General features: G+C 37.4%; 1 protein-coding gene across 3 annotated transcripts in view; it reads right to left on the reverse strand.

Annotated features, from left to right (window-relative positions):
• Window positions 1-4,317: 4,317 nt before the first annotated feature.
• MRPL22 (mitochondrial ribosomal protein L22) overlaps window positions 4,318-25,293 on the reverse strand; it is a 51,892-nt gene continuing 30,916 nt past the window's right edge. For 2 of the 3 annotated variants that reach the window (XM_069102514.1, XM_069102516.1), the window contains 2 exons: window positions 21,959-22,028; window positions 11,479-11,760 (listed from right to left, as the gene is read on the reverse strand). In XM_069102514.1, the coding sequence (XP_068958615.1) occupies window positions 11,549-11,760; window positions 21,959-22,028 (282 nt within the window). In that variant the 3' untranslated portion in view covers window positions 11,479-11,548. Of the gene's footprint in view, window positions 4,630-11,478; window positions 11,761-21,958; window positions 22,029-25,293 lie in introns of those variants that run through there. The other variant, XM_069102515.1, reaches the window with a different exon arrangement.

Below are 25,293 nucleotides of genomic sequence, written 5' to 3' on the forward strand. Positions count from 1 at the left end.
ACATATATGGATTTGTGTTTGTATGTACATATGTGTACAAATATACATGTAGTCTCCTCCAATAGGCTGTGAGCTTTTTGAGGGCAGAGGCTATTTCCTTTTTGTCTCTATCCCTAGCATAGTGCTTGGCATGTGATAAAGGCTTTGATCTAAATTTAACTGACTCTTTTCTTCCCTTTGTAGCCCGCATCACACAATATCGTTTATATAGTATCTAGGCTGTTCTCTACTCATTCCATGTATTTTTTGTAAACTCTTCAACTAGGCTATAAGTTCCTTTAGGGCACAGACCATATATCTTCTCTGTATATCTCTCCCTTACCTCCCAACAACCTACCACTATCATACATACTAGGCCATCCATATGGGTTTTTTGAAAGGCTGAGTAAATGAATGACTGTTGGCTCCTCAACTAGAATACAAAGATTGTTTTCTGTCTTCTTTCACTTAATTTCATTCATTCTTTCAACAAATCTTTATTAGTTACCTACAAAGTGTAAGACCCCATGGTAGGCACCATTGGGTTACAAATGTATATGGTAGTCCCTCCCTTGCAAGAACTTACAAACTATAAAAATAATAAGCGATCTACACAAATGACTACAAGCTAAGATATAATAAGAGTTTTAGGAATGGTACCCTGGCAATAAAGAGTGATAAAATTCTGAAAAGTACTAGACATGTAATAGCTATTTATTATTTTTATCAGATTATACAACTTGAAAAAGACACATAGAGACAGCTAGTTGGCACAAGGTGTTGCAGTACATAGAGCCCCGATCTTAAAGTCATGAAGACCTGAGTTCAAATACAGTCTCAGATACTTCCTAGCTATGTGACAATGCCTAAGTCCCTCACCTGTCTGCCCTAGTTCCCTCAACTGTAAAACAGGGATTGCAATCACACCTACCTACCAGGATTGTTGTGAGGATCACATGAGATATTTGTAAAGCACTTAGCACAGTGCCATGAACATAGTAGGTACTTAATAAATGCTTGTTTTTTTTTTAAAGTGCTTTGCTCACAACAGTCCCACGATGTGGGTGCTCAGAGTTTTATTATCCCCATTTTGCAGTTGGGAAAACCAAATCTTGAAAGATTAGGTGATTTATGGTCACATGGCCAATAAGTGGCAGGACTAGGAGAACAGGTCTTCTAATTCCAAATCCGGTGTTCTTTCCATTACATAAAGTTGAGATACAATCAACTATATCGAGAAATTTGTGACAAATTGCATGCAGACTTATCAACAAGATCCCATTCTTGAAAGCATCAGATATATTTACCAGGTGTTAAACATCATAAGGTGATGCTGAACGAGTAGGTTTGGAAGCATTTTCCCTCTCTAAATCTGTCTCCTTTTTTTTTGGGGGGGGGGAGGGCAGGGAGGAGTAAACATCTACAATCACTTCCTCTGCCACTGCTTCCCACAATTGGCTCCCCCTTAAGGGCTCAGTGATATGCCTGGGTTGAGAGGGAACTGTGGTCTCTCTTTTCCTGCTCTCTAATTCTCAATTTCAGGCTGTTCCATTATGTCTGATTTATGGCATGACAGTACTCATTCTAGCCCATAACCTTGAGCTTGCAAAATGCCCAAGGGAAAATTTACTAACTACTATGTTCATCTTAACGCACTATAGGGACTTTTTTAAGTGAAAAAGGCCCAAGAAGTAGGGGCATTTCAAATAGCCAATTATGAATCACAATCATTTGATGGCCAAGTGTTGTAGATCTTTCCAGTTCATTCTATTTTCATCTAATTAAATCTTTCATTTCCACAGGCAGCGTACTGTATGAGCTTGTGTTTCCCTCCGTCGGCAAGAGATAATCAATAGGAGAAATGTGGATGCGTTTCAGCATTTATTAGCTGCTCAATTGGAAGTTGTTTTCTTTTAATAACCTTCATGCTTTCTTTCAGTTTGGGTTAAATCGACAGTTTTGATTAATAACAGAAGAGAGAAAACAGGTTTACATTATCCCATTAGAAGCAAAGAAATCGTAGAATGAAAGGGAACATAGGGAGAAATTGAAAAACATTTTAAAATTTCATTTTCCATGTTTTAAAGAAAATAGCCTCTCATTCATTCAAAGAATATCATCCTCATTAAGTTCATCTGGTTTTGTATTCCAAGAAAATTATAATAAACTCTTCCTTTCTGTTTATCTACAATCCCCATTTAGTTTCCCTTGGTTAATTTCCACTGGATTTGTAAACCTTGATTGGGAAGAAAAGCAAGAGAGGAGAAATGCAATTTATTCACTGGAGATATATACAAATGACAAAATGTTCACATTTTCAATTGAGCCAAACATACCCTCTAGGAGAAAGAGTTGTGTATCCTGAAGAGTAAATATGGAAAAGCAATAAAGGGAAGGCAATTTCACGGATTCCTCTTCAGTTAGGTAAGTGGGATCTGAGTTAACCTATGAAGGAATTCAGCAGTAAAGATACACTGACTGTCCAGATGCTAGTTTCTATGAAGCCTGATCCTCAAAGGAGTACAAAGAGAGGAAGCCTACCAGTCCACCCAGTATGAAGAGGACTGTGTAGGTCACCTGCCCAGCAAAGTATCATTTGTTCCAAGTATGTCTCTGGAATTTGGGGATATTAGTTTGCCCTACACAAGCATGTACCTTACCAGTACCTTTCCTATTCAATCTATCAAACATTTATTTGAGGCCTACCGTGTACAAAACAATTCAATTAGGCGAGAGTACTAGCCTCAGTCAGAAAGACCTTGGCTTAAGTCCTACTTCTGACACATCCTGTCTATGTGACCCCAGGTAATTCACTTAACTTTTCAGTTCCCCCAAGTGATTAAGAATAGAAATTGCAGAAAATGCTCAAATCTGCATGGGTGGAGGGGGTTTCCTCATATATATTAGTTTTGTTCCTTATACCAACCTTGTTATTAGATTAGACCCCTACTCCTAAAAATTGTCCAAGGGACCGTGACTTGGCTTTTGTTAGTTTCTAATATCTGATGGACTGACTTGATAACTTTTTTATAACCTTCCCAGTTTTGACCTTGCCATAGAGCTTCCCTACATAGCATCATAAATCTAGAAGCTAGAAGGGAAATCAGAGGTCAAGTAGTCCAATCCCCTCATTTCACAGATTAGGAAATTGAGACCCATAGAAGTTAAATGACTTACCTAAGGTCACATGGGTAGTGGCAAAGTCAGAATCTGAATTCTGATCCACTGACACTGAATTCAGTCCTGTTTCCATTATACTATTTCCCTAGTCCCAACACCTCATTACTTTTGGACTGGATGAGTACAGTTATTTCTGTCTACTGAGCCAGTCTACCTCACCCTTTTCTTTTGCAGGGGTAGTAGAAGGTGTTGGACTTAGAATTTAGAAACCTGAGTTTGAATCTAAGTTATTATCTATATGGCCATGGATAAGTCTGATTATCAAATAACATGTCAGTGATAATATTAAGTGATATAACCACTCTGAGCCTCAGTGTCTTCAAATGTAAAAGGAGGGGATTGGGCCAGATTGCCTTTCTCAGCTCATAAATCTTTTGATACTGTCTTCTAGTCCTTAACCCCTTATTTGCCACCACCTACTGGCAGAAAGCGACAATGTTCAAGAGACCAAATACCTGAATTCAAAAAAGCAAGATCATGTAGTTCAAACCCAGAAATATTTTTTACTTCAGCTTCATTTTTATAGGTCTCTGACAAGTCTCCATAGCTCAGTTTCCAAACTTGCAAAAGAAGGGCAGTACTTCTAAGATCCCACACATCCCACACATCAAACATAACCAGTTATAGATACTAACAAATCCTGCAGTTTTTTTCTGTCACAATACAATTATCAAAAACGTATTCCAGATAAATCACCTCCTGCACTCTAATACCCACTTGCTATTTCAAACACACAAACATGCACACATACATACATACACACTCTGGGGGCCAAAGGATTGCCCACTTTGTCTTGAGATGGGTTAAGAATGATGCTGGCCACAAAGGACTCGATTGCTTTCATTACTTCCTGCAATGACCAAAATCCATTGACTAAAACCACACAACTGTCCTTATTCCTTTGTTTTCAATGGCATCCTGCCTTCTATATTAGTGTACAAATTTCTTAAAACAAACAGAAGACTGACACTATGGATGGAATATAAAATTAGGCCTGTGGTTGCCAAGCACCCTAGAGATAATCTGATTCCTTACTTCAGCAGTAATGATCGAGACGTCAGTTCCAACTGCAGTTCTTCCTCCCTCTTGAAAAGCGATCTTCCCCCTAGGTAACGCTCCAACAAACAGTAACTTGGGTAATGACCAATGCTACAGTGATTATTATTGTTATTATGGACTCTATTTTATTTTCATTTAATTAGTAATTATTTTAAATTACATGGCTGAAGAGCTGCTACAATGGGTGTTTCTTGGCAGCCAGTGGCTAATTCTCGCTCAGTGCAGAAATATAGGGCTATTTTCAGCTCAGTCTTTAGAAGCTATAGTGATGGATACCTCTCAGTGCCATATGGTACAGTCTATTCCTGGTGTCTTTGCTGAGCAATAGTTTTACTTTCTTTACCATTAAAAAGAAATATGCAAAAAAAGATGTTTTCTCCTCCCCAACACATTGATATGCCACTTGGTAATCTGAAAAAGAAGAAGACAATTCTGTAATGTCAACTAGTACCTAGTCCTCAGACTTTTTAATTTATGATATCTGATTGGCTACAAAAAGGAGGCAGTTGACAAAATGGAGCATCTTTTTAGAACAAGGTTTTAACCTTGGAGGCCACGGATCCCCAAGAGGTTTGTGGATAGATTTCTGGGGGTCCATGAACTAAGATGGGGGGTATTACTTTTTCATTTTCACTAACCTCTAACTGAAATTTAGCATTTCCTTCAGTTATGAAGGGAGGCAACAAAACATTATTCTAAAAAGGGGTCCATGGTCCTCACCAAACTAACAAAGGGATCCATGACATAAAAGAATCCCTATTTTAGAGTTTTATCCACCAGATTCACAGATTCTGCCCACCGGCGACTCTCAAGCGGTTGCTTTTTTCATTAATGTGAACCACTACAGTAGAAGGGATGGACAGTCAGGAAACTGATTCATCCAATCAATTGCTAGCTGGTGGTAGAACTCTGAGGAAATCACTTCAGTCTCTGTGTCAGTTTTCTTATAAGTAAATTGAAAGGGTTATGTCTCGGCTAGCTCTAACATCCTATACTTTAAAGTTATTTCTAGTTTTTAACATTATATAACTTAAGGTCTCTTCTAGAGCTAACAGACTACATTTTAACAATATTGGTCCATGAATCTACTCTGACTCCTTTATTCACTCTCCTCCTGAGATCTGGCTTTTAGACCACTTGGTTGGTCAATGCTGTTTCTATCTCCCAAAAGCTAAGGGAAAAAAGTAATCCTTTATTACTACCTGTTAAGAATTCTCCTAAAAACGTTGGAGGGGGAAATGATGAAATTTAGTGGCTAATCTGAAATTGCTGGATTATCCCCTGGAATTCACTTATTCATATTCAGTCTCTCATCCATATTAACATAATCAAGAGTTTTCTGTACCAAAAAACAATGTCCAGTGATCATAACTTAGGTGTTTTATATATACCATTTATAATGGTTACAAAACACTATATATATATACATATATATACATTAAATTTCACATTCATAAACTTATTAACTAGGTACAGCATGTATCTTTATTTCCATTTTACAGATAAAGAACTTGAGATTTGGAGAGGAATCACCTAATCATAACCACACTATTGGTTAGAAATCGTAGGCTCAAACATAAATCTTCATGTTCTAAATCCAATGCTCTTTCCATCAAGCATATTCATTTTCTAATCGTTCCAATACTATGTTGTCTTAAAGTTTCAGACTCAGTTCCTAATCTGGATAGAAAACTAAGGCCCAAAGGAGTCATTTGTTTATTGCGACGTGATGAGCAAGAGGTAGACACTGAACTCAGAAGGACTTCTCTAACCTAGTCTTTCTCTCCAAGCCGTAAATGTGCTAAATAGGAGATAGAGTTTTTGTAACTGCTTCTGTGATTTAAACGAGACTTCCCACAGTGTTTTCAAGTAGCTCCATCTGGTCACTGTCCCCTTGCCAAGCCTCCCTGGACCCTTAACATCTGTGATCAGCTAGTCCCGGTCAGAGGACGATCTTTGCTCATGTTATAACTTACCCACCCAAGAAACACTATCACTTCACTACCACATTTCAACATCTGCTATGGTTTATATTATCACCACCCTCCACTTAATGTTTTTCTAAGTAGTTGCTCCTTTATCATTTTCTCCCTAGCTATAAAAACTAATGTTTTATATAGAAACTCATCATTAAAGGCATTCTGAAGCAACATATTGTAGTGAGAGAAGCACTGTCCTGGGAGGTAATAAGCCTAGGTTTGAGACCTCCATTAAAGTCTGGGATCTTGCCACTAAAGAAGCATGTGATGCTGGTTATGTCATCACTTTTCTAAGTCTGTTTCCTCAACCATAAAATGGGGATGACATTTGTACTCCTTGCCTCTCACAGATATGTGGGGACAGAACTTTGTAAATTGTCGTCTCCTAATATGAGCTATAGCTATTATTACTATTAATGAGACTAATAAGCTAATTTCTTCTGATCTGCATTTTTTATCTGTTTTTGCTTCTGCTGGTTTTTATATTCAAAGCAGAATCTTGATTAGCTTCCTTAGGTCATAAGTGAAGTTATTATAGATCTACAAAATCCCCACTGCACAGACCTGAAAAAAATATTTCTCACATTCACCTAGGTTAAAAAAAAAGTCTGCTGGTTAAGTCTTATTGTCATATTTCTTGAGATATTTTTAGTTCTAATAGATCATAGAACAATAATGTGAACCAAAAGAAATCAAAGTGTTATAATGGATACATAAATTCAGGAAGGATAATTAAAATCAGGAAGACCAGGATTCAAATCTCACTTCAGACATCAGTTATGTGAACCCAGACAAGTCATTTAATGTCTTTAGCCTCAGTTAAAAGCTTTGAAACAAAAGGGCTGGACTCAATAGTCCCTTCCAGCTCTAAATATATGATCCTTCTTTCCTTTTTATTTTTTGTGATGAGAGAATAAGCTCTAAAGCCACTCACCAATGGAGAACAAATTTTATATTAGTTACAACAGTCATTTCAGAAGTAGTCACCTCTAGAAGAACGAATAATGTAAATTATGTGCCCTTCTAAACCTTTAAAACCTGTTCCAAAAACTCACCTCCTGCAGAAAAGCCTTCTGACTTAACTACATATGAACTAATCAATCAACAAGCATTATTAAGTGCTTACTACATGGCAAGTACTATTCTAGGTTCTGAGGACACAAATACAAAAGTGAGACAGTAACTGCCTGAGTTTCATTCTAATGGGAGAGATAAAATATCCATAGACAATTAAATAAAGGATATGCCAAAAATAGTGATGATTGGGAGTGAAGAAAAGCAAGCACTGACAAATGGGAGAATTAAGAAAGGCCTCTTAAAGTGGGCAGCACTTGAGTTGAGCTTTGAAGGATTATAAGAGATAATGAATAAGAACATTCTAGGTTGTAACCAGATTGTGAACGGTTTTAAATGTCAAATAGACATTTGTATTTTAAGCTAAAGGCAATGGGGAACCACTGAAACTTCTTGAGCAGAGAAGTGGCATGGCCAGATCCATGCTTTAAGAATATCTATGGGGTGGCTAGGTGGCACAGTGAATAGATCACTGGCCCTGGAGTCAGGAGGACCTGAGTTCAAATCCGACCTCAGACACTTAACACAAAAAAAAACTAGCCATGTGACCTTGGGCAAGTCGCTTAACCCCAATTGCACTCCAAAAAGCAAAAAAAAAAAAAAAAAGAATATCTGTGTGGGGGCAGCTAGGTGGCACAGTGAATAGAGCACCAGCCCTGGAGTCAGGAGGACCTGAGTTCTCAGACACTTAACACAAAAAAAAACATTAGCCATGTGACCTTGGGCAAGTCACTTAGCCCCAATTGCCCTACCTTCCCCCCTCCAAAAAGAAAAAAAAAAGAATATCTGTGTGAAGGATGGATTAGAGAGGGGAGAGACTGAATGGAGATCAACTAGAAGGCTACTGCAGTTGTCCAGGCAAGAGGTGATGAGGCCCTGGGCTAAGGTTACTATAGCACAAATTGAAATAAAGGGGCAGATGTGAGAGATGTTGAGGAGGTATAATCTGTAACATAACACTTAATTGGATTGTTGTTTGTCCTTCATGCTCAAAGAGGATCAAAATGACCGTACGATGTTGGGATCAATGTACAGTGTGTCCAGCTGTGGCTATCACACCAATACAAGTACAGAAGCCTCAGGTCTTGATTGGATATTGGATATTGGTGGCTAGAAGAGAGAGGTGAGGATTATTCCTAATTGCAAACCTGGGTGGAATGGTAGCAACCTCAATAGAAATAGGGAAATTAGAAGTGGGTTTAGGAGTAAAGATAATGAATTGTTTTGCACAGTTTGAGATTCCTATAGGACATCTAAGTCGAGATGTCAAATAGGCATGTGACTAGATTTCAGAAAGAGACGGTGTTCACCTTATCTTTGTATTCCCAACTCCTTTCAAAGAATACAAAAGTAATAAATGTCTCATTACGTTGAACTGCTTGTGTCTCCTATGGAAAGAACACTGGACTTGCAGTAACAATATTTGGATTCCAATCCTGACTTCACTCTTTACTTCACTCTTCTAGCTGTGTGACCTCACCATGGAGAAATTACTTTAGCTTTGTAGGCCTCAGTTTCCTTGTCTTTGAAATAGTAATAATACTCCTACCATCTACTATAACCAAAGATGTAAGGGAAAGCATTTTATAAATTATAAGTGATTATAGCTTTATACAATAATATTATAAGTAGAATCAGTGTCAAAACTCTGAAAGGATCCACTGTCTTTACATAATAATAATAATAGCAGCTACATTTATATAGTGCATTAAGCTTTGCAAAGTGCTCTACAAATATTATCTCTCATTTGATCTTCACTAGCCTAGGGGAGTTAAGTGCTCTTATCTCCATTTTACAGAGAAGGAAAATGAGGCAGGGGTTTGAAAATACAAGAAGTTAATTGGCTTTACTCACATTTAAAGAGATACATTACATGTTTTAAGAAATCTAAGATATATTTCACCAGTAAGATTGAGCTTTTACTTGTTTTTATGTGATTATTTATTTTATATGATATTTTGTATGTTTCTCCTCTTCCCCATTGCTTAGCTACAGCTTATAAAATGAACACATCTGAGTCAGCTGCACAGGTAATACATAATCCATATAGCATCACACCTTAACATTCAGACATTCAGGAATGACTTTTTCCCTCTGTGGATATTTCAGCTTCTAAGTTTCCTATAAGCCCGAAAAGCATAACTTCTTCTTTCCTTTCTTCTCTCCTATTGTGTTACTTTTGAATTGAGGCAGGGAACTTTTAAATTATCACTCTTTTTTAGAAAATTCTCTTCTATTCCATTACTTCTCTTCAAAAGACAAGCTATGAGTTGAAGTTGGATGAGATGACCTATAAGGTCATTTCCAACTCTAAAATTCTGTGATTCTATGCTTAAACTGCTTTTCATATTCAGAGGTTGCCAGTGAAGAAAAAAAATGTCTATTTGACAGCTATTCGTTGTGAACATGTAAACTTCAAGTGAAGCCTGAAACTGCCACTAACTACATATGCCAGAAACCTTTCCCTCAGCTAAGAAAACCACCAGCTGAGCTCTGCACCATGGAAGCAATGGGACACACTCATTAGCACACCAGGAGCATTTCTGAACAAAGCTTTTATGCAAAAAGATCTGTCACAGGCAAACTTTTCCCATTAGAACCTAAGGGTATTCATCTTGTTTCTGTTACAAGTATTCAACTTTCAAAACTATTTAAATGTAGCTTCAGTGACCTGAACTAATTATTCCTATATTGCTTAATTTACAAAGCACTTACTTAATTTATTATCACGGACTCCTAATCTCCCTGTGTATTTCAGTCACACACAAGGAGCAAAACAAGAGTCCAAAGGGCATCAGGAAATCATTGAATTTTGGAGGTACGAGATCATTTATTCCAACCCATCCATTTTACAGATGAAACAAAAACTCAGGAGTGGTTATACAGTTTGTTCAAGGTCACATAGCTATTTATTGGCATAGATGGGATTATGGCTCAAGTTTCCTGAATCTAATTAGTCCAAGAGTCTTTCTATATGCATTATCAAATGATAACATCCTAAAAGGGCTTTGCAAAACCTTAAAGAGCTATATAAATGCTAGCTATTATTACTGCCAACCCTCAGCAGCAGTATTAACACCCAGAATGCTTTTGGCTCAATCCTTTGCTTACTTCCTTGAGCAATGGTGACTTCTGACTCACCCAATCATGAGGTGGAAAGTCAAAGGAATAAGAATCTGCTCATACAACTCACAGCTAAGGTGTCATCCTAAAACATGGCATTGAACACACCCTTCATTCTAGCAGGAGCTGTCAACAGGAGTGTTACAAGACAATATATGCACGTATGCTTGACTACAGCCCAAGGAGATGCTAAACAGTTTGTGAATTCATTGCTGGCTCCCTACTAGCCATTAGAGGTAGCAGAGTGCCACCTACTGCTCCATTTCTGGAATACAGAGAGGGAGATTTGGGTTTGATTCTTTACTCAGTAGTTAGTCATACTCTAAGTTATATAACTCTAGGACATCAGAGCTGGATGGAACCTTAGAGATCATCTTGGTCACCTCCTTCTCATTTTAGAGATAAGGAAACTGATGCCCAGAAGTTAAAATGACTTGTCTGAGGTGACACAGGAAAACAATTCAACCTTGAACAAGGTGTTTACAACAAAAACCATCATCAGGGAGTCATAGTTTAATTGTCCTCTTTTCTATAAAAAAAATTGTCAGAATAAAAGTTATTCTCATGGATTCCAGCTTTTTCTGTGCTTTAAAGCCAATATAAAAACACAAGGTACTCCCTCATACTGACTAGTAAGCCGAGAAATTAAAATACAGTAGTGCTTTACCACACTGCTCTGTAGCTATAGTGCCAGAACTTCACAGCAATCCCTAAATGGTGCAATAGATCAAAATGCAGATACACTCACCTTCAGAGAGAGATGGGAGAACTGAGTCAAACAAGGGAAGACTTACTTTCTCAGACTCTAAGATTGGTTTGCAGTTCTCAGTCTCAAAACTGCCACCTGCAGGACAGCAGCTAGAAAGTTGACACTCCCTTTGAAGAGTACCTGAGAAAGCTTTTCCAATAATCTCCTCTCTGTAGAGTTGAAAGGTGATCTTCCCTTCTAATTTGCAGACATATACAAATATGCCCAGAGGCTTGTATGATGGGCATAGCCTTATAAATATTAATATAAAACAAGCAGCTTCCCTCCAGCTGGATATACAGTATAGCAGAAGCCAATGACAAACCACAAAAAACATTTGTCTTTGTTTTTTTATTTATGTTTTTGAGAAAAAGGAGGAAAATATACACGGTGGGGTTTGAATTCATCACAATGAATGAATGATGGTCCGATTCCGAAGCTCCTGAATATATTCCTTGGCATGGACATAGCTCGTCTTTGGTTTCTCAGGAGGAGGAGGGGGTCCTTCCACCAGTTTCACAAAGTAATGGCAATAAACCTTCTCCATAATGCCATGGAAACCTCGGCCATGGTAGCGGATGCGTTTCAAGCATTGGCCTCGTCCGGAGGTGGATTCAGCTAAAAAGGGAAAGAGAAAAAGAAAGAGTCAACTTTAGAAGATGCTACCCAGAATGGCATTCTGTGTCTTGACCTCAGTTTGACTAGAAAAGGAATACTTACAGGAAGTCAGAGCTGAGACAAGGCATCTGTGTACCTGTGACAAGGTTGGAAAATCCGCCCCATGATAGGTTATTCTCCTCCAGATTATATGAACCTTCATTCACAATCTAATTGACTTAATTTAGCACAAACTAAAAAGCATTATGCCATGAAGATTTTTATTTTTTTGGCATTAAAGATGCATGCACCTGTAACAAGAAATTATTCAAATATTCTGTTGAGCCACCATTCCCTGCCCTTGCTGTGCTTCACACACAACCTGCTCCAAAACCTGGATTGCTTTTGCCTGTGTTTGTATCCTCAGCACTCAGCACATGGCCTGGCACACTGCAAGCACTTAATAAATGCTTGCTGATGCAACAACAACCAGATCTAAAAGAACTGAATGCTGGTTGGTCATCCACTGCAGGGTATGTTCATGGATGCTACTATGAATGAACATTCAATTGTATTAACATATATTTGCACAATGCCCTAAATTAGAAAAAAGGGTGTTCAAGCTAAAGGAGATATTTTAAGAGATATCTACTTGAACCAACTCATTTAATATTAATAGATGGGAAAACTGAGGGCCATAATGCTTTGGCAAAGGGACAGATAATTATAACCCAGGTCTCCTGACTCATGCCTAGTATGATACTCTTTCTAATTCGCTAAACATTTACTATGTACCTACTATGTCCCACTATACCAATGCCTCCCACACACCATGCTGCATACTGTTCAGAATTGCAAAATGTATGAATCTTTTAAATAGTGTACAATTTAATTCTCAGTTCAATTTTCCAAAGAAATCTAGTCACCCAAAATACTGTCTTCTTCTTAGTTCCTTTTCCAAGCTAATATACTCTATCATTTCTTTTTCAAAAGTTAGAGGGAAATTCTCTCAAAGTATTTTTTAGACATCTCCCTAACCACAACTACCTTGTGAGAAAAATTTTGGCAGCAGTATCTTCACTTTGCAAAAGAGAAAGCTAAGGAAGGGTCTGAGTAGAATAATGGAGTTCTGCCCTACAGATCTGTTCAATCTCCTCCTAACCTGAAAATTCCTACTGGCTCTTTGAAAATTCGTTTAAAGGTTTCAGAAAGAAAGCTGCACTACACAAATCTTTATAAAACAGCGCACCAATGGGAATAGTGGGCCAAGTGCAGCCTGGGAATCCAGTGTCAGAATCTGTACAATATTTACAAAAATGGTGGCTTTTTTCCACACAGAAGTCATATTCTAACTAGTCACAGTCTAATGAATTTCTGCACTGACCTGAAAACAAATGATGGATAAGTACACTACTGCCATGAAAACCTTATTTAAATCCTTGTCCAGCTTCAAACTAAATTGTTGAACTACTTGTTAGAGGAGAGGTTTTTCTTTGTTTTGTTTTTTCATTTCTTTGGGGGGTTTTTTGAGGGGAAGGGAGGTTGTTACTGGGGAAAATAGTCATCATTTCCCTTCCATTTAGGCAAAGTTCCTAATTCAGATATGTGTGTATGCACGCACGCGCACGCGCACACACACCCTTGCAAACAGTGAAAGCTCAGAAGCAGTAACTGAATGACTCACATTTTACCCTAAAGTCATGAAACATCATCTGTAACTGTGTGACATTTTAACAATCATTTCCTTATAACAAAATAGGCCTAATCCTTTCAAAAGGAATTTGCTTCAAAATATTAAATGTGTTATTTGGCACATGAGAACAATAACATATTATATACTAGAGAGCTACAAGAGCCATGAACTTTTACAATATCCTCATAACTGCTCTTCCCGCCTCCAGTGTCTCACCCATCAACACCCATCAATCCTGAATGTTAGGGCCAGATTAATCTTCCTAACTTCCTAACTCAGTGACCTTACTCAAAAACCTTCCAATGCTCCTCAGGGTCTCAAGGATTAAGGTCAAACTACCAAATGTTAGATATTCAAAGTCCTCTGATCTAGTCCCCAATCTCTTCCAATACCAAATACAACATGAATTCTAGATTTCAGGCAAACTAGCTGCTTCATTGTTCCTAGCACTGAAAAAAAAAAATGCTCACGTCCACCTTTGCTTATGCTATTCCCTAGTCAGAATGCCACGCTTCTTCCTGATAGCCCATCCAGATCTTACTGGTCCCACAAGGTTTAATTCCTGCACTCAAGCCTACTCTGACCATCCCAACCCGCAGGGATAAACTCCTACAATTCTGCCCTGCACTATTCAGTCTGGCACATTACCTTGTATCATGATCTCTCATTGTTCCAAGTAGATTATAAATTCCTTGAAGGTAGGCGATATATCACATACACGTCATATATCTTTTGTTAAATATATGTCACACTCACCAGAGCCTAGCTCTGTGCTAAGCATTCACTAGATACCTTATAGACAATAGATAGAGTTAAGATCCCTCAAATAAGTGAGGAACTTAAATGTTTTAGATCACCAATGTTGTTCTTAAAAATCACAATAACCAGAATTTCAAATACAAACTTCTCTTAACATTTTACCTTAGTAGTTCACTCTCTTCATTACTTTCTGCCACAAAGATTAACTCACAAAGTTAATCACTACAAAACTCATCACTTCTGATGCCATGAATCATTAAGACATGACATTTGATTTGTTCTTGTCCACGTGTTACGAGCTATTCCCAATCCCTATGGTCATCATTATAAGTTAAGAAGAGAAATGAACTTTCTAAGTCTGTGGTCATGCAACACCAAATAGCAGTTTCAGACTGATGACAGCCATCTGAAGAAATTAGGTTATAATGAGAATATACACTACCAAAAATCACTGCACTAGAAAATCTCTTTACCCTTGCTTGTTACAAGAGCCTGAAAATAAAATGGCAGCCCAAAAAATTAGCCAGTCTTCTACAATATAGTTATAAGAAGATTCTATTTCATAATATCTCAAATCTAGAACTGGAAGGGACCTTAGAGGCCATCTAGTCCAAACACCTTTTTGATGAAACTGAGGACCAGGAAGGCTAAATAATTTGCCCACGGTTATGACATAAGAATATCTGAGGCTTTAAAAGTATAAGGGATAAACCAGTCCTACAAGGCAAGTAAGTGTCCTGGTAAATAATACCATCTGCCTTGGGTTACAGTCTCAGCTCTATTCTTTGTAGACTCAGACAGCCAATCACTCAGTAAACTTAAGGCCTCAAAAAACAGAAACAATAATAATAGTTTAATTCAGATAGAACTTTTAAGGTTTTCAAGGTACTTTACATTCATTATCTCATTTGATTCTCAAGACAATTCTGTGAAGCAGGTGGTAAAAATATTGTGATTTCAGTTTGGCAGATGAAGGGGCAGAGTCTCCAACAGGCTTAAGACTTCTCTTGTGGTCCCATGGCCAGTACCTGGTGCTACCCAGATCTTCTGACTCTAGCCCTGGGCTCTTTCCACTTTATACATAAATTCAATTCAATCTGCCTTGATAACTGAGAATCAAGTACTCCCCCAAGCGGCCTGAGGGTTAAATATGGCCAAGAAAGCTATGGAATTACCAATTGGTCCTTTCAGAGGTCCAGGTAAATACACTATTGCTTTATAAGCATATTTGACCTTCTTCTCTCACCTAAGATGCAAAAATTAGATCGGGTCATTCTGTTTATAATAAGCTACCTATTTACAGGAATTTATGATCACCTTGATTTTCATTAGAATTCAATTACCACCATCTAAGAAACACATCTTCCTATGGAACTGAATAAAATTATTTCAATCTGGTTTTGTATTCAGAGTCATAAAGCAAGAAAGGTCACTAAAGGGGTTTAAGAAAATTCTCTCGCTCCTCATCCACCTCATCTCCTGCTGAGTTTCTGGGCATTCCCTAACATTATTTATTCATGCTGTTCCTATAGGAAACTGCTTATGATTAACTACCATGGCCCTGCAGTCATCTGAGTTGCCATTTTGATTTCCCTGTGCATGTGCCAGAATATAATTAGTAATACAGGAACCTGATTTAAAATAAGATGTTTCGATGGAAAGTCACAATTTAATTGAATTCCAGAAGTAGGTGTAGTTACCTCTATCAATTCCAGGTTAGCAGGAATCAGATTTCATTTCACCCAGAATAAACAGCTCCTTTAGGAAAGAGGTACTGAGACAAATAAATGGAATTTTAGATTATTTTTTCACTCTACTTCAGAAAAGTTCTAAAAAAGCTTCTAACTAATTTCCTCACAGTGATTCAGTCTATTTTTATGTAGAGAGGGGCATACTTTTGAATTTTTTTTGAAGCTCAACTATTTTTCAATAAAGTCTTCTTACAGTATAATATAGCCTTGGCAGATTGAGAATTTTGCTTAGGCATCAACATCTCTGTTTGATTACAAAACTGCTGAGGTCAGTGGTAATTGCTGCTGAAGTTAGGGGAAAACAACAGCTTCAACTACTTTACCTAAGAATGGTAGAGAGAGGCCCAGGGAAGCTTTGTAATAAATGTTGGACTCCTTAGAGGGAAAGAGTTTGCTGCAAAACATCCCTTACAATTATATAAGCACTTTATGGCTTTCAAAGCACTTTCACTTACATTATTTCATTTGATATCCATCAAGAATACAAAATCAATGATGCCTGAATATCTGACCTCTCATCACAGCCTCCTACCTTCAGTTTATCCCCTCATCAATCTACCCTACATGCTGCTACAAAACTACTGTTATTAAAATATAGCTATTATCACATAACACACCCTAGCTCAAAAATCTTCCACTGATTCCCTTGATCTACCAAATAAAAGTCTAACATATTAAGCCTTGAATTTAAGACTCTTCATAATTTGAGATCAATTTCCCTTTCCAATTTTATCTCTTACTATTTCTCTTACCATGCAGAGATCATAGGATCTTATTTTTAGAGCTGGAAGGAACCTTACAGATCACTGAATGTAACCCCTTCATTTTACAGATGAAGAAATTGAGGGCAGGAGAGATTAACTTGCTGACCAGTGTCACAGAACTAGCAAGTGTCCCAGGCAAGATATGAACCCAAACCTTCTTGACTTCATGTCCAGTGCTCTATCCACTATATACCATGCTGCTTCTCCATACCATAAATTCTAGACAAACTAAACTTTTATGCTAAACATACCCAGTGGGTTTCCCACAACTATGCTTTTGCACATGCTGTTTCTTCCACTTGGAGTATTATTCCTTGCCATTTCCCACCCCCAGATACACCTGTCCAATTCCTACTCATCCTTCAAGGTACTGTTTGAATGCCACCTTCTCCATAAAAACTTCCCTGTTGCCAAGTTCTTCCTCTAAATTTATTTTGTCTCTAATTCAAGAAATATTTATCAAATAACTAATATACAATAGAGTATATAGAGACACAATGAAAAATGACAGTCCCTACCTTTTGCCATAAGAAAATTTGAGGAAGTAAAGACCATTTTAAACTGCATAAGCAAAAGAATGAAAGACAAAGTCAGGAGAAATAAATAACTGGTGGTCTAATTTGACTAAAACACAGAGAAATAGATGAGGAAGAAGAACATATAAAGAGCCAGATTGTGGCAGGTCTCTGAGGTCAGACTAATCAATCAACGTGTATCATGTTGAGGCCTGTGCATTAAGGAGGATCATTTTGGCAATTCTGTCAAGGATGGATTACAAAGAGGGACTGAAGTCAAGAAGGACAGTTAGGAGGCTATTACAATAGTCTAGGTAGGTGTAGTAAGGGTTGACACTATAATTACTGCAGTGAGGAAAGAAAGGGAGGGAACACGTGAGATAATATAAAGGTAGAATCAAGAGGACATGGCAAGTATATGGATGAAAGGTGAAAAAGAACAAAGAGGAAAGCTCAGATAACTGGTGGGATAGTGGGTTCCATTAACAGAAATAGGGGAGTTTAGCAAAAGATCAGATCTAAGGGAGATGACTTCAGTTTTGGATGTTCTGAATTTCAGGTACCTGTGAAACATCTAGATATGTTTTACATTTTCACATTATAACTTGTATTATATTTATTTATGCACACAGTTTATCTCCTCTACTAAACATTAAGTAAATGCCATGTGCAGATACTTTCTTTGCTGCCTTCTTATCTCTATGTCTTCCACACATCAAATGATCAATGTTTCTCAACTGAACAGTGTCATGATTTGAGAAGAAATACAAGCATGTTGTCATTTGCTCATTCCAAGTCATATTAATACTTAAAATCTAACAGATTTTACTATTCAAATAGTTATGGGCATTATTAAGGTTAATGTTTTTAACTGAAAGGATTATAATCTTTATAAAGAGAACCTTTACTATTGATACTTTATTCTTACTATTGGCCTGAAAACAAATCATTTTAAAATTATCCCTTATACTTTAAGTATCCTTTAAATTATATTATTATGGACATTTTATATTAATGACTTCAGAATCAGTCTGGAGGCCTAAATCCCATATGGTCTCTATTTACCTTCTCTGTGATAGACAAGTACTTAATATCTTGAGTCTGGTTTTTTTGTTGATGTTCTGTTTCTCAGCAATCAGTTTTCCCCTAGCCTCTGGCCTTCCCATGAGATTCATAAGACATGTACTACTTGTCCTAAGTTCATGCTTCCCTGCTTTCGCAAATGCCCTATGCAAAACTGGCTAGGGAGGATTTTATCACGAATACTGATAAAACCCTAAGCTCTGGGTTACTGGCTCAACGATACTCCTCTATCCTACAGGAATTAGCCTCAATGAAAAAAATAGCAGGATCACTGCTTTTCCGCCTAGCCCCCAGTGGCTATAAAACATTTCCTCTGAGGAGGCAGGGGTGGCTTGTGAGTCACTTAAGATTTAGAATGCTGGTCCTTAACACATTGATTCCTGTTGTGTTTCATTCTGTTTTTTTGTTGGGTTTTTGTTTTGTTTCTTTATCACTGAGGCCTACTTTATTGGTTCTTTTTTTTAACTTGCAATAATTGTTTTCCAAAATATTTCAATAAACTGTATTTCAATAGAACTGAATCCTACATATTTTGCTTTATGAATTGGAAAACATTATTTTGAAGAAACCGCAAGCTTCACCAGATTGCCTAAGAGGTCCATAACATAAAAAGGGTTCAGAAGGCCTGCTTTAAAAAAGAAGCAGACCAACTAAACTGGGCATATCTTTTGACCAAGTGCATATAGGAAGTGCAACAGACAGAGTGCTAGACCTGGAGTCAGGAAGATCTGAGTTCAAATCCTGTCTCAAAGACTCAGGCCGTGTGATCCTAAGCAAGTCACCTAACTGCTCTTAGCCTGAGTCTTCTCATTTGTAAAATGGAAAAAACCACAGCACCTCCCTCCCTAGCTTGTTATGAAGATCAAACAAGATAATACATAGAGTACTTTGCAAACCTTAATGCACTGTATACATGCTAGCTATTATTTGATCATTATGTACTCCAAGGAATCAGAGAGAAAAGAACACCCAAGCACAAAATATAGCAGCAATTTTTGTTGTAGCAAAGAACTAGAAAAAAAAGTGGGTGCCCGTCAACTGGGTTATAACTGAACAAGTTACAGTATATGAATGTAAAGCAATACTATTGTACTGTAATAAATGACAAGAGATGAATTCATAGAAACCTGGGAGGTCATCTGTGTACTGACAAAGGGTGAAATGAGCAAAACCAGGAGAAAATTATACAAGGGAAACAACCAGGAAAGACATAAGGACTATGATCAATGCAAAGACCAAACATAACTCCAGGAGCCCTACCACCTCTTAACAGAGAGGTGACAGACTAGAGGTAAAGAAAGAAATATCTATTTGGACGTGAGCAACATAGGGATTTTTTTTACTATGCTTATTTGTTATAAAAAAGGCTTTTCTTGAGGTGAACAGAAGAGTTAATAGGAGAAAGTGAATGGGGAGTGATAGTGACAGCAAAAAGAAGAAATGGATCCAAAAAAGAGCCTGGACACCATCTTTCAAGAAATTATCAAGGAAAACTGCCTTGATAGTCTACAACCAGAGGGTAAAATAGAAATTGAAAGAATCCACTGACTGCCTCTTGAAAAAGATCCCAAAAGGAAAACTCCTAGGAATATTGTAGTCAAATTCCAGAGTTCCCAGGTCAAGGAAAAAATACTGCAAGCAGCCAGAAAGAAAAAATTCGAGTACTGTGGAAATACAATCAGGATAACACAAGACCTAGAAGCTTCTACATTAAGGAATCAAAGGGTTTGGAACATGATATTCCTGTAAGTCGGAGGAGCTAGGATTAAAACTAAGAAACACCTACAGCAAAACTGAGTATAATACTTCAGGGGAAAACATGGATATTCAATGAAATAGAGGACTTTCAAGCATTCTTGCTGAAAAGACCAGAGTTGAATAGAAAATTTGACTTTCAAATACAAGAATCAAGAGAAGCATGAAAAGGTAATCAGGAAAGAGAAATCACAAGGGACTTATTAAAGTTGAACTCTTTACATTCCTACATAGAAAGATGGTATTTGTAAATCATGAGACCTTTCTCAGTATTAGGGTAGTTGGAAGAGATAGATATAAATAGATGGATGGACGGACGGACAGACAGACAGACAGACAGATAGATAGATAGATAGTACAGGGTGAGTTAAATATGAAAGGATGATACCTAAAAACATAAAATTAAGGGGTGAGAGAGGAATATATTGGGAAAAGAAGAAGGGGAAAGATACAATGGGGTAAATTATCTCACATAAAAGAAGCAAGAAAAAGGTTTCACAATGGAGGGGAAGAGGGGGGAGGTGAGAGGGAATGAGTGAACCTTACTCTCATCAAATTTGGCTTAAGGAAGGAATAACATACACACCCAGTTGGATATCTTTCCCTACAGGAATACAAGGGAGAAGGGGATAAGAGAGGGGAATGATAGAAGGGAGGGCAGATTGGGGGAGGGGGTAGTCAGAAGCAAACACTTTTGAAAAAGGACAGGGTCAAAAAATAGAATGGAGCGGCGGGACAGGATAGGATGGAGAGAGTCTTTCACAACATGACCATTATGGAAGTGTTTTACATAACTACATATGTATAACCTTTATTGAATTGCTTGCTTTCTCAATGAGGGCAGGTGGGGAGAGGAGAGGAAAGAGAATTTGGAACTCAAAAGTTTTAAAAGCAAATGTCTAAAAAAGTGATTTTCTATATGCAACTGGTAAATAAGATATACAGGCAATGTCGTATAGAAATCTATCTTGTCCTACAAGAAACTAAGAGGGAAATGGATGGGGTGGGGGGGTTGACAGAAGGGAGGGCACACTGGGGGAAAGGGTAATCAGAATGCATGCTATCTCAGGGTGAAGGGGAGGGGAGATGCAGAGAAAATTTGGAACACAAAATCTTGTGGAAATGAATGTTGAAAACTAATTAATGTAAAAATCATATGAAAAAAAGAAATAAAGAAAAAAGCATCAATCAATCATTTAATAAATACAATACAGCAGAAGGAAGTTCAGAAGGGCAAGTCAACCAACACAACAAGAAGGGTAGTGTTTTAAAATAGTATATTATGCTTAAAGAATGTATACGTATAGCCTATATCAGACTGCATGCTGTCTTGGGGAAGGGGGATTGAAGGAAGGGGGGAGAAAATTTAGAACTCAAAATGTTATGCAAGTGAATGTTGAAAACTAAAAATTAATTAATTGAAAAAAAGAAAATAGTGTATTAAATGGGAAAAATACCCCCCAAAAAATCTCCAGTGGACATAGTGGACATTAATGGTTTCATAGGCATTTCTCTTTCTGTTCTTTATATGTGAAAATGTTCATGTTTCTTGATATCTGTCAAGTGCATAAAAATAAAAAGGAAAATTTTAAAACTACAACCAGCTAATCTAATTAGCTAAAGTACCAGACCAGTGCTGATTATTTATCATAATTACTGGCTATCGGTTTCATGGCCTATGTTACCTCGGTCGTTAAAAGAACAGAGAAGAATTATGTATTGTAGTTATTAACATTTGTATCTGGCTAACATTGGCATCCTAAGATTAACCATTAACTACAATTTTCAGAGGCTACACTCAGTCTTAAGTTGCCAGACATGAAAGAATCTTATTAGAAAAGGTACTCGGGATCATTAATGGAAGCCATTTTTCAGGACTAAAAATATCAAATCCTTTACCTATGTACAAATTGGATCTGTACTCTACATTGTGGTCTCTCACTGCCATGTCTTGTGCTTCTAAGAGAACCTATAACAAAGAAAAGAAAAGAGTTAATATTGGTGACCCTTAGTAAAAACAGAATATAGTTCCTTGCTTGCTGTTATCTCTATAATAAGACCACTAATTAGGTACATCCACAGAACAGTCAGTTTTAGAAAAAGTATCTGAAATAATAACAGGAGGAAGGGTGGAAGGAATTTTTCTTCTTTAGACAAATTTGCAAATACAAGGAATATCAGCTATACTACTTAAGTTTTCATAGGAAAAGGCAATCTATAAAAGATAGCAGCAATTATAAGCAGGACCCTAGGGTACTGAACATTATGTCCAAGTTAGGGACTTATCAGAAAGTTTAGCCCCACAGCTTAAGAAGTCAAAAAGCTAAATAATAGCTTTAAATTATTTGACATTCTCCCTTTAAACTCTAGATCCAAGGTAGCCATTAGCAGCAGTTCTCAAAAATTATATTTAAGAATTTTCTTAAAAGCCAAAAACTAAAGAAGAACTCCAGAGAGATTTAGAACTGAGAACTTTCTGCAGAACAAAAATTACAAAGTAGGTCAAATGTGGTCACGTGTCACATGTCATGATCCTTTGCTCCTTTTAAACACACACCTGTTTCACGATCTGATGCAGAATGAGGTTAGCAAAGTCAAGAAAACAATAAATAAAACAAAGACAACAAAGCAAATGGAGAGAACCACCACAAAACAATCCAAAGTGAATGTTGCAAAATTATAAAGAACCAGCATGGCCCCAAAGAAGATGTGAGAAGATATACCCCACATCACTCTTTTGTAGAGATAGGAGGCCCATGGAAGGGGCACAACACATATATTTGCACTTTTCTGATGTACTGATCAGTTTTGATGGGGTTTTTTTTCTTACTTTCTTTTTCTTTTTTTATTTAGAAAAATACTATGTGTTATATGGGATGGCTCTCTGGAAAGGGCAGTGAGGGGGACAATGGGAGAAATTCTCGTAATGTAAAAACAAAATATACCAATAAAAAAAGTTTTGATGCTACCATATCTTGTTACTCCTTAGTGTAGACAGTAGGTATTTAATAAATGTCTAATTAATACCAGATGTATGTTCTATGAGGGCAGGAATTATCTTTTTTTATCTTAGTATCTCCCTCAAGATCTAGCACAATATGCTGCACATAGTAAACAAAATAAATTTTTATTGAATAAATAAATGAATACAGAAGATAAATGATTTTTAAGTAACTTTTTAAGAGAAAGTGCCTGGTTAACAACTGTCTCAAGGCAAAGTAGATGCAAAATCTATAGAATGAGAACTAATTCTAGGTGAAAACTAATTAAAGAAGTAGAACTTAATGCTGCAATCTGATGTCTCCAGATGGCAAGAGGCAATACTCAGAAAAGTGCATTGTTTCTGTCAAGATTAGAAGACACCCTATTTTCCAGAGGCAAGGACCAGCAAACAAGCTATGTCCTGAGCTTGCCATAATAACAATCCTTTGCACTCACCCTCTGCAAGATTACACAATTATTGTATTGCTTTGACCAGCACCAAGAGTTCTCTGAGCTCAGGCAAGTTCTGGTCATGAAGCCCTGCTATGAATCAAACTTGTCACCTTGCTTTGCTGTTACCCCTCATTGTCGGGGCTACAGCTCAACGCACAACCACTGGTGTAAATACTAAGCTTTCTCCACACTGCCTCGGGTGCCCCCACTAGGGGTGGGTCCCCAGCACATAGGTCCTTACTTGCGAGCCTTTTCCCTCCCTTTGAAATTAAACTTCTGTTTGATTTCTGACTCTTGTCTCTATTCTGTTCTGCTCAGCTCCAGTCATCCACAAGTTGGAGGCCAGTTTAGTGTGGTTGACATTAACTGGTATCAGAAGTGGGATTGGATGGAACCTGACCAATTAGACTCTCCCGTACCAGTACTGTGTTTCCCCAATAATAATAAGACACTGTCCTATTAATTTTTTTGGACAGAAAAACACCAGAGGGCTTATTTTCAGGGGAGGGCTTATTTTAATGAACATTGACAGCAATTTTAATAAACAGGTAAATGTGAACAAAAAAAATGTACCTTTATTCAATAATGAATTCAATAAAGAACAGGATGACGTGCTCACTGCTGCAGCTCTGATTGGATGCAGCTCGGAACGCGGCGTGCGTTTCGGGGGGGGACGGTGCATACAGAGGGTACCGTAATGTAGCGTGTAGCGCAGGGGATCACCTTTGCTACAGTAGCAATCTCAATAGGGCTTATTTTCGGGGGAGGGCTTATTTTAGAGGAATCTTACACAGTAAGGGGAGGGCTTATTTTCGGGATAGGTCTTATTATCGGGGAAACACGGTAAAAGCAGACTAGGTACCACCACAGACTTCTTCATAGTCCAACCCTGCCTTGTCTGGTGAGTCCACCATCCTTCTCCCTGCTCCAATTTTTCATTTGTGAGGAAAACTCCAAGACCCCTATGGTGACCCAGTTCGTCTTGGATCACTCTGGTAAGGATATCCTTTCTTAAACTGAACACCTCTTTTAATTGACCTCTCTGTGTGCCTCTACTGTTGTTAAACTGCATGCCTTGGCAACTATGTTCCTCTGCTGAACCGGTTAAAAACAGAATTGTAATTGCGTTCTTTGTGAGAATTATTTGTGCCTGTTTGTATCTGTTTTGTCATTTTATCTGTTCATGTCTTTTTAAATGTAAAATGTCTGTGTACATGTCCCAGTGTAGAATACAGGGAAAGATTAATGAACTTTCATACTTGAAGCAATTGTCCCAGTAAGCAGAACTAATTCCCATTTTAGACTTTCTGTGGGAAATTTGGTAATAAGAAAAAAAAGTCAGATAATCAAAGTTTGTAGAAATGCTAAAAACATCTTAGCAGATTAAGAAGTTTGAGGACTAATCATTTTAAGATTGCAGAAGAGAACTCCTGAGACTTTGGGGTAATTTCAGGAACTCACTCCCTTCTGAAATATCTTAGCAAGTTTTGGGGTACCACTCTAGAATCTGTTTTAAGGAAAAATAAGGATTAAATTTTATAAAAGTTAAAAGTACATAGTATTTTCCCTTGAAGATTGATAGTTATATTGTTCTAAGGCAATGAAGAAAAGCAGGTAGTTTGGAAGTAATCCCAAAGTGAAGAAAGGAAAATAAAATAGGTAAAAGGTTTGCACCTTATAGCCACCATTTGTTAACCTGTCCTTGATCATCTCAGATCAGGTCACCAAATAAAGGTGCTGAAAAAAATGCTGGAAAAAGATAAGTAAATATGAATTACATTCCTGTTGCAAAAATTTAT

The sequence above is a fragment of the Petaurus breviceps genome, unplaced genomic scaffold (assembly GCF_028583685.1).
Source record: "Petaurus breviceps papuanus isolate PSGF00001 unplaced genomic scaffold, PetGlider_PUasm1.0 551, whole genome shotgun sequence".
Classification (NCBI taxonomy): domain Eukaryota; kingdom Metazoa; phylum Chordata; class Mammalia; order Diprotodontia; family Petauridae; genus Petaurus; species Petaurus breviceps.